General features: G+C 33.8%; 1 protein-coding gene across 1 annotated transcript; it reads right to left on the bottom strand.

The window, feature by feature from the left end:
• Positions 1-255: 255 nt before the first annotated feature.
• LOC124930339 (uncharacterized mitochondrial protein AtMg00810-like) lies at positions 256-768 on the bottom strand. Its single transcript, XM_047470692.1, has one exon. It carries the CDS (start codon positions 766-768, stop codon positions 256-258), a length of 513 nt encoding a protein of 170 aa, XP_047326648.1.
• Positions 769-11,177: the final 10,409 nt, after the last annotated feature.

The raw sequence follows: 11,177 nt of genomic DNA, 5'->3' as shown, positions 1-11,177 counted from the left end.
TGACAGTTGTACTATGGACAGTTGTACTTTTGACGGTTACCTGCTCCTTGAAAACTGTTTTTTAGCTTTTTACCAACCGAGATAACTATTCATCTGACAATTACCTATTGCTTGCAGTCTTAACATTAGACTTGTATTACCACATAGTTCGAACAACAATGATTTCAACCAAAGTGCTTGACATGCTGCAGCTGCTGCATCCATTAACTCTGCTTCACATGAGGATAGTGTCATTGTCTTTTGTTTCTGGGAGTTTCACGAAACAAAACTATCATTAATGTAAAACGCCATGCCCCATGTACTTTTCTGCTCATCTAGGTCACATGCGAGATCAATGTCAGAGTAACCCACTATTTCATCGTCACCACCTCCTTTTCGAAATACTAAACCTAAGTGTATAGTGCCTTGAAGGTATTGAAGCACCTGCTTCACTGCCTTTTGATGTATCTCAGTTGGCCTATTCATGAATATGCTAACAACATCAATATCATAAGAAAGATCTGGCCTTGTATGAAGGAAATAGTACAAACAAACAACGAATCTTCGATATTCAGTTGCATCAATCGGTTGTCCTTTGGGATCCTTATAGAGTTGAGCCCTATGCTCCATTGGTGGCTTTGTTGAGTTATAATCAAGCATTCCAAATTGGTTCAACACCTTTTTGGCATATGTTGTCTTCTTCATCGAGACACCTCCTTCGAACTGATCTACCTCAATTCCAAGGTAGTATAAAAGCAATATGAGATCACTCATCTCAAACTCCCCCATTATCCGCTTCTTAAAAGTTCAACACCCTTTGGATCTTCACCTAATAAAATAAGATCATCCATAAATACCAACAATAATTTGGGTATTAGCGTTGCCTCTTGTGTACACCGCTTGCTCATGTGTACGATTTACAAAGCCCGTTTGCTTCAAACTTTTGTCAAACTTTAGATTCCATGCACGAGGATTTTGCCTTAGGCCATACAATACCTTTTTTTTTAATTTAAGCAATATAGTTTCCTTCCCCGTGGCTTTGAATCCTTTTGGTTGAGTCATGTACACTTCCTCTTCCAGCTCTCCATTGAGAAAAGCTAACTTTACATCGAGATGATATATTTTCCAACCACAATTGACTGCCAATTGAATAATGACTTGAATTGTGTCTATTCGAGCAAATGGAGCGAAGGTTTCTTCGAAGTCAATGACTTGTCATTGCACATATCTCTTTAAAACTAAACGAGCTTTGTGCTTAAATATCTAAGTTTTTTTAGCTTAAATACCCATTTGAGTCCTATTACCTTGTGTCCGACTGGCAATAGGACGAGAGACCATGTCTCAATCTTCTCGATGGATTCAATTTCTTTAGTCATTTCTTCTTCCCATGTGGTTGTCCTACCACTTTATTGTAGCAAGAAGGTTCCTCCGTCTATGCTAACATCAAGTCTTCAAAATCAGGTGTCACTCGAGGTGCTTCTTCCAATATATCGGTCAAGTTCTTGTATCGAACAGGTCCTTCATCACTCTCAACGTGTCCACCTGACCATGGAATGGGTAAACCATCACCTTGGTCTGGTTGTTTAGTTACTTGCTCGAGTTGTGGAGGATTCGAGACAACCTTTTTGAACATTATTGAAGTATTTTGTCCTCTTGTCGTTCCACTCTCATATGGGATCGTTCGAATTCCAACATGCTCGTGATTAACCTCTTCATAAACTTTGAAGGGCTGATCACTCTTTTCACTTTTTTAATCCCAGGATGCACTTTCTTTGAACACAACATCACGACTCACATGGATCTTGCAATTTTGTGGTTCGAGCAACCTGTGTGCCTTACTTCCTTCTTCGACACCTAAATAGACAAACGATTGACTTTTGTCATCTAACTTTTTTAGATGGGGAGTGGTCACATTGATGTGCGCAGTACACCTCCAAACACGAAGGTGCGCTAGGTGTGACTTCATTCTAGTTCACATCTCAAATGGGGTTTTGTCTCGAACAACTTTGGTTGGAATCCGGTTGAGAAGATAGACTGCATGACGAACTGCCTCCCTCCAATACTTGCTCGGGACTGCCATGCTCTTGAGCAACGACCTAGACATGGCCATCATTGTTCTATTACGCCTCTCCACCACACCATTTTATTGAGGAGAGTACGGTGCGGTGAATTGTCGCTCTATCCTTGCTTCTTCACACATATCTACAAATTCCTTTAAGAAGAATTCACCTCCTCTATTCGAACGAAGGACTTTGATTCGAAGCAGGTCACATTCTCGACCAATTCCTTCGTCTTCTTAAACGAAGAGCATGCTTCGTCCTTTGCTTTCAATATATAGAGCCACATCCACATGGAATTATCAACAACAATCAGCATGAAGTATCGATTTTCTTTTGGAGTTGATGGCGTGATAGGCCCACATAAGTCAATGTGCAACAATTTGAGTGGCTTTTTTCGCTTGAAACTTGACTTCTAGCGTAAACGGTTGTCTCGTCTGTTTTGCAACTAGACATGTTCGACAAAGTTGTTTTGGAGGAGAAATTTTTTGAACACCAACAACCATTTCCTTATTTACGAGGGATTTTAGTGCTTGGAAGTTAATATGACCGAGACGAGCATGCCATAACCATTCTAGATCTTCAAGATTAACTAAAAGGAAAACCGATTTTGCTAATTTCAAGCAAATTTGATATAGTCGATTATGAGTTCGTCTCACTTTCATGATAACGCATGAAGGGTTCTTAGCGAAGACTTTAAGCTCTTCTCTGTCTATCACCACCCTGTGATTTGTCTCAATAAGTTTCCCAAGACTCACTATATTACTTTTTAAATAAGGAATGGAAAAACTCCCTCGAGAAGCCATTGATCGCCATTTATGCATTCGAACATGATAGAATCTTTTCCACAAATTTGTACTGTAGAACTTTCTCCAAACTTCACCTTTCTGTTGACTACCTCTTCTAATTCAAAGAACTTCTCTTTATCGCTAGTCATGTGATTGCTAGCATCGTTTTCCAAGAACCAAGCATCTCTTGATGTCTCGTCGTTCTTAGCTTCTAGAATATCTGGAGTCAGCTTCATTTCATTCAGCATGATTGGCAGAATCTCCTTTGAGATTGCCATAAGCAATGCTGGTTCGACGTTGTCTACATGGGTAAGGTGTGCTACCTCGTTCTTCTTTGCTCGACATTGTGTTGAGTAATGTGTCATCTCGTTGAAATTGAAACATCGAATGTGACTCTTGTCTCGAGGAGTTCCTCGACCACCCTAACCACCTTCTTTGTCTTTCCGAGACAGTGCTCCTCTCCCTCCTCTCCCTTGGCCTCTACCTCGGGTTCTACCTCCTTGACCACGAGTCCCACTATCTGTGGAATCCTTTTTCCATTGGTTCAACGAGTCTTCCTTGTCCTTTTTTAACCATGCCTTCCACTCCTCCTAAGTGAGTAGCACTTGTCCTTCATTTCCTATTGAGCTTGTGCTTTTCTTGCACGTGCGCTCCTCGAAGGCCTACAGCCTTCCAACAGCTTCCTCGAATGTTAAAATTTCAAGGTTATAAAACTGCTCGATGCCAACTACCACACTGATAAACCTTTCTAGCACGGTGTCGAAGAGCTTCTTTACTATCGCAACATCATTTACTGTTTCTCCAAGGCTCGAGTACCTGACCGATATGGATGTGAGTCTACCAGCATATTGATCGAGTGACTCACTATTGTTCATATGCATCCTATCAAACTCACTCTTCAATGTCTGTAATCGTGCATTCTTCACACGGTCTGCATCGACGAACCTCGTCGTGAAACAGTCTCACTTCCTTCGTTGTCTTCTTATTTGGCACTTGTATGAGAAGAACCTTCGGAAGTGCTTGTAGAAGATGCGACCTCACATTCTTATCGAGTTAGACATCAATCTTTATGCCTTCTATTGACTCGACTGCCTCCCATACTCCTTGCCTCTCCATCATATCCCATAGAAGAATCACCCAATTAATGTAACTCGTGTGTGTTAGATGTAGATAGTGGAATATGTCATTATTTTGTTGCGCCCCTGATGATCCTGCAATCTTCGAGATTTAATCCCACCAGATGATTTTTGGGATTCACCTGATTTTCTTATTAAATGTTGGCCTAAGAAGAGAATCACTTACAAAACTTGGAGAAATTTTCTATAAAATCTTTAATATCTTAAAAACAGTTACAAGAGTTGTTATCTCTCTATTATTTTCTTATTTAATGAGAGAAACATACATTTTATTTATACTAAATAGAAAAAACTTTTTAATTTTCTAATTTAATGAAATTTATTACAAATATTCTATTTTTCTCATTATTGCAAATATTTTGTTATCATCATTATTGCAAATTTTTTGTTTCCTCATTAATGCAGATATTTTATTTATTTGTAAAAGTTGTAACAACCTTGAGTAATGCAACAAATATGACATCAATAAGTTGAAAATACAAAAAGTTTTATATCAATGTAAACCATTTTCTTAGTAATCTTTGGATATCGACTATACAATGGTGTGATTAGAGTTATATTTTCATCTAATCTATTATCTTCCTACTTTAGTATTCTGTTGGGTCAAATTATTTTGACTAAGTGTTGAAATAATTTACCCACTGATATTTTGATGATGAAATAATTTATAAGTTTCAATATAGGTGTATTGAGACAACATGCCTCTAGACTTGAATCTAATGAGAGTCATTAGACCAATCTTGATTTTCATTCGCATAAAATTAGACGCAAGTCTAATAGAATTAGACGCACAATCTAACTCATCAGAGTTAGACGTGCAGTCTAATAGACGCGTGAATTAGACGTAAGTATAATGGAATTAGACGTGAGTCTAATAGAATTAGACGTACAATCTAACTCATCGGAGTTAGACGTGTAAGTCTAATAGATGTGTAAAGAATTAGACGGATAGTCTAATGAATACACGGAATAAGACGTAAGTCTAATAGAATTTGACGTACAGTCTAACTCATCGGAGTTAGACGTGTAAGTCTAATAGATGTGTAAAGAATTAAACGGGTAGTCTAATGAATACACGGAATTAGACGTAAGTCTAATAGAATTAGACGTACAGTCTAACTCATCGGAGTTAGATGGGTAAGTCTAATAGATGTGTAAAGAATTAGACGGATAGTCTAATGAATACACGGAGTTAGACGTATAAGTCTAATAGACGTAAAGAATTAGACGGGTTGTCTAATTAGTGAAAGTTAGACGTAAGTCTAACTCCTTCAGACAAGTCTGAGGTAGAACCGGAATTAGACGTGGCAGTCTAACTCAGTGGAGTTAGACGTGCCGGTCTAATAGTTATGTAATAATTAGACGAGTTGTCTAATTAGTGAAAGTTAGACGTAAGTCTAACTCCTTCAGACAATTCTGAGGTAGAACCAGAATTAGACGTGGCAGTCTAACTCAGTGGAGTTAGACGTGCCGGTCTAATGGTTATGTAATAATTAGACGGACTGTCTAATTAGTGAAAGTTAGACGTAAGTCTAACTCCTTCAGACAAGTCTGAGGTAGAACCGGAATTAGACGTGGCAGTCTAACTCTGTGGAGTTAGACGTGCAGGTCTAATGGTTATGTAAAAATTAGACGGGTTGTCTAATTAGTGAAAGTTAGACGTAAGTGTAACTCCTTCAGACAAGTATGAGGTAGAACCGGAATTAGACGTGGCAGTCTAACTCAGTGGAGTTAGACGTACCGGTCTAATGGTTATGTAATAATTAGACGGGTTGTCTAATTAGTGAAAGTTAGACGTGAGTCTAACTCCTTCAGATAAGTCTGAGGTAGAACCGGAATTAGACGTGGCAGTCTAACACAGTGGAGTTAGACGTACCCGTCTAATGGTTATTGTAATTAGACGCGAGTCTAATTCTATTAGACCAGGCGGTCTAATAGACATTTTCATTAGAAGGAGTTGACTTATTTCATTAGATTGATTTTCTCAAATCCGTTTAACTAAAATACGTCTAATGCTCTGTTTAAGCAGTACGCTTGAATCTAGCATTTCTCTTACCCACGTGCTATAGCTGTACCCTACTCCTTCTCCACTTTCCAGTGAAGATTAGTACAACAACTATATACATCCAATCAAGGAATGCCATGTAAGAGAATTTTCCTCACATTACCCGTTTTGCAGGTACATCCCTGATGGAATATTCTGCGCACTACCAGTTCGGTACGGCCACGATTCTTGTGCTCAGAACCTGCTGTGTACAATGGAGGCTTTTCAATGGAAGAGCGCCACGTATCATTCTTGAAGATTCGACCGTTAGTCCCTGCTCAGTATTTAATCAATCTTAAGGACAACGGACGAAGCATCAGTTTTTCAAGCAATCTTACGAACAAGCAATCTGATTTTTGCAGAGAGAGACTACTCAATCATCTTGCTTACTGAACTTATTCTGTGAAGCTTCTTTCTGATTGTACTGTGTGTGAATCGAGAGAGAGAGCTAGAATCAAAACACCATTAGCTGAGTGATATTCTTCATCTTGTAATTGAACAGAAAGTGTTATGTTCAATAGTGAGCTAAGTGTGTGTGTAAACTGTATTTGATTCTCATCATATTATAGTGAATCCTTCCGGTGGTTGGAAGAAGGGGTGACGTAGGAGAGTTTATCCGAACATCCATAAACAAATTGTTGTGTTCTTCATTTATGTCATCTTTTCATATTTCATCTTGTGCTTCAAACTCAAGTAAACAATTCCTCCTTGAATCTGTTTCAAGTGTTTACACAAGTTTGCGTAGAATAGAAAGAGATATTAATCCCTAACAGGATTTCTATCAAACCTTTTTTCATAAGCCTTTATCATTAGCTAGACCTCCGTCTCTATTGATAAAGTCAATCCTATCATATTCATTAATGATGATAATTTAAAAAGTGCAGGTAGATCATGATGATCCTGAAAACCCTAGATATAATTGTGATGTCTATAGGGATGGAGATTACTTATGGTGAATAAATGGAACAAATTATTGCATGGAAGCAATTAATTAGTGAAAACTGGAATCGAGACATAGTTTGTGATGAAATTGCAAAATTTCCCGATCTTATTCTTTAGGTATTATTAAGTATTAACCAAAGAATTGTGTAGTACTGGGGTAAACATCCCAACATGTCCTACATAATTATACTCAAACCAAAAAAATATATGATTGTTAAATATAGGGTCTTGATAAAGTATAAACCGATCTATTAAGGCATAATATAGGCTCTTGAGTATAAACCGAACATACCCGATCCACAATCACTCTTAAATTATACTATATTAATATTGGGATGAACAAAGATTTTTTTTCAGATGTAAACCAATTTGAAACTATTAAAATATATAACATTTTCCATTTATGTTGTAGCTAATAATATACATTAACATTTAATCTGAGAGTATTTCTATCTTTCTATTATTGTTTTCTATTATTACATTTATTCAATTAAAAAACTTTATCTTAAACACTAATTATTTATTAGTATTTTCTAGCACTAATAGACTTAATTTTGTTTTTATCTTTGTAACAAACAATTGGATGATATATTTGAAATTGTTATTTTGTGGGTGTCTTTTTATTTGATTTCATTTAGTTAATTGCTTTCAAATTAGTTCACAAACACGTGAAATGTGTAAACCATTGACAAATCGTGTTAGAAATCTTGTCTTGAAAAATAACAGAAATATATATATAAACGATGTTACAAACAAATTAAATAAATACAATTTTACAAAGAACGAAATTACCAGATAAAATGTTGATTCGAGGCATGTGTTAGACACATTTCCCTTAAAACAGTTTCACCGTCTCCCCGTGTGCTAGAGCTTATCACAGATGGCTGTCTCCCAGGGTTCAACGAATCTAGTAGTGATTCAGCACCGGAATCACTACACAACGAGTTTGATAAAGTACCTGAACTATCACCGGGTTTTAATGGAAAATATTGAGCGAAGAACTCGAAGAACACTCACAAAACAAGAAGAAGACTTTTGGAATTCTAGAGTGAGAAAGAATGAAAATGAAGAAGTGATGTGGTTTTTTTTGTCCATCGAATGGTGTGGGATAGAATGTCTATTTAGATTGTTGAAATAATAAACTGTTAATTAAATCATCAATTGATCCAACAGTTGACATTGTTTGCCTCTTCATTTGCCTTAATATTTCTTCTTAATGAAGGATAATTGTTTTCCAAATCAATTAAGGCAGTTACAATTTAATACTAACATTACATGGTTTTCCAATTTGTTAATAATAATATAAATTATCATAACAAATAATAATAATAATGATAACAAACTAATGTAAGTTACACTACAAATTAACAACATTTTGTTAATTGGTCATCAAGGCATTTTAAATCAATTAATTTAAATTAACTGATTTAAATTATACATTTGGATCAAATTTCACCCTTTAATTCACGTTTGAATTTCATGTGAATTTGATTTGATTTTATTATCCATATTCTAATTTCCATTCATTAATGGAATTTATAAAACTAGTTTAACAATTCCAACAATCCCTCACATTAATGGAAATTGAAAGATTAACCCGGTGAAGGTTCAACAGTTGAATTCTACATAGGATAGGTAGGTGTAACCCTTTGAACCTTCCCTTGTGAAAACATATAACTTTACTAGCTGATTAGTAGACTCGATGTCCTTGAACTATTCTGCCTTTTGTGTAAACGATTACACACTTTCACATAAAATTCTCCCTGATACATGTCAAGCTCTCATGTATGTGTCCATTTTGGCCATGGAACACGCGTCTGGTTCTGTGAGAGGGTCTAGAATTGAGCCGTGCAATTCTTTCGAAGCGGCCCCACTTCTCCCCACATAGGTGATCTCTTTGCTCACAAAGAATCATTAAAAGCGATATGCTTATCCTCGTCAAAATATATATCGTTTCATTATAGGACTAATCCTCAACAATAATTTTCCAAGTCAGTACAATTAGGTTGTCCCATTGAACCTAGTTCTTGGGATCTCCAGTCTGCATAGGTTGGGTTTTCCTTCATACCAACTTATAGTAGGCTAATGTCTCAAAAGACTTCAAACTATCTCTCTATTCAATAATCTGATTAGTGGATCCACAATGTTATCTTTGACTTACATAGTCAAATTTGATAACTCCATTAGAGAGTATAGTCTAATGACATTATGTCTAAGACGTGTATGTCTAGACTTGTCACTGACTCTAAGCTTGTCCAATTTCTAATTACTATCACAATAATTAGAAATTTATGTTGGTACATTCTTAGTTAACCTTGGAACATCTTCTAATAAGAAGCATAGTCATTCGTACATGCTTATCATTTAATTTTTTATGAAAATATTGTTTACTTGGCTAACTAGTAGACAAAATGTCTTTGAACTATTCTGCCTTCGTGTAAACGATTATATATTTTACATAAAAATATTTTATTTTTCGACATAAGTCAAAAATATAGATTATAACGTTTAATCTATCCATCATAAGTTTCTTAGAAGATTTCCATACGTAGATTGCACTTTTAAGTGTAAACATATTCACTTTAAGACGTAAAGTCTTTCATTTAATAATATCAATATATAATTTGATAATAACATGATATTTCGTTTAGTGCAATTAATATCCTTTATGGATTTAATCATTTTTATCGTAATTTTCAACGATAAAAATATTGTACAAAAGACACGTAATGAAATAATTTTCATTGTCTTCATGATATATATAATTGTCACATACACTTTTTAATAAAAGTATGATCAAATTTTTATATCATTATTATAAAATTTGTTATAAGTCATATCAAGACTTTATAAACTTTCTTTTTCATTTATTTCATAAAATCCTTTTAAAGACATTGTTTCTTCATAGTTTTATGAAAATAATGTCAAAATATGACACGTTTCTTGATTTCAAAATCCTCAAATCTAAAATATCGATTTGAACACCAACTCAGCAAATATAAACAAGACATTTTCTTGTTATTTTCTTTCTTTTTGTAAAGTTGCGCAACTTTATCTTTTATAGAGAACAGATTTCTCTAACAATAAATTATCTTTTTATTTATTATAATATACACAATTATTTTTGTGTTATAATCAATAAAATATTTGCCCCCACATCCGTGTTAGTACCATTTTTTAAATCACACACTTATATGATTTAAATCAATGATTTTATAATCAAGAAATTGTCACACAATTATTTTACAAATTTCTTTTGTCATACTTATCATACAATGAATAAGATAACTATATCATAAATATTTAATTGAATAAAATATAATTTCTATACAAGAGATTAGAATGTTTATTCATATATAAATCATTCTTCACATAATCTCTACATCAAAAATTAAAATATTTAATCAATTAAAATATTTATTTCAACACTTAATTTCTATAAAAGAAATTAGAATATTTAATCAAATAAATATTCACCCTATCACATGATTTCTATAAAAGAAATCATAATGTTTCAAGCATCTTTGACCGAAGTCGCTCAAATATTTATTTTCAATTGCACGTTTGCATCCCATAATATCGGCACGTTTGCCACATTATTCTCAAATCAAACAAGACTTTCCTTGTAATTATTTGATTTCAAAATTATCAAATTAAGTAAGTCTTAATGATGCGTTGAACAATGTATATCAAATATATTATATTAAACCAAAATTAATATATCCATATATATGATATTGTATATTATTGCTTCATAAATTTTTGTCACCACAACAAAACAACTATAATATATATAGTCAATAACATAGAAACGTAATCAAATAAATAATATGTCATATATTATTAAACAAATATATATAAACTTTCATATATATAAAAATACATTTATAAAATACATAATAATTAATTAGAATGTTGACCGTTTAACTTTAATCAAATATAAAACTAACTAATTATAAGTATTCATGTCATCAATTATTTGTTTCTTAATTAATTAGATGACCTTTAACATTCTATAATAAATATTTGTCAATCAAAAAAACATAGTTTTGTGACAAAATTCAAAATTATCTATTAAAATAAAATAGATTAAAAATAAATCTTTATTTATATATGTATATAAATTTTTAGAAAATCATACTTATTATGAATGAACATGAATCATCATATTATTAGCTAATATGCATGATATATATAAATAATCACTTAGCAATATAATCAAGTAAAACAT

The sequence above is a fragment of the Impatiens glandulifera genome, chromosome 3, assembly GCF_907164915.1.
Source record: "Impatiens glandulifera chromosome 3, dImpGla2.1, whole genome shotgun sequence".
In the NCBI taxonomy this organism is placed as follows: domain Eukaryota; kingdom Viridiplantae; phylum Streptophyta; class Magnoliopsida; order Ericales; family Balsaminaceae; genus Impatiens; species Impatiens glandulifera.
The sequence above is the reverse complement of the archived record's forward strand: the minus strand, read 5'-3'. Positions and strand labels throughout refer to the sequence as shown.

Bases quoted from the DNA above. Each gene is read 5' to 3' on its own strand.
- LOC124930339 (XM_047470692.1), bottom strand. From the start codon at position 768: ATGGGGGAGTTTGAGATGAGTGATCTCATATTGCTTTTATACTACCTT.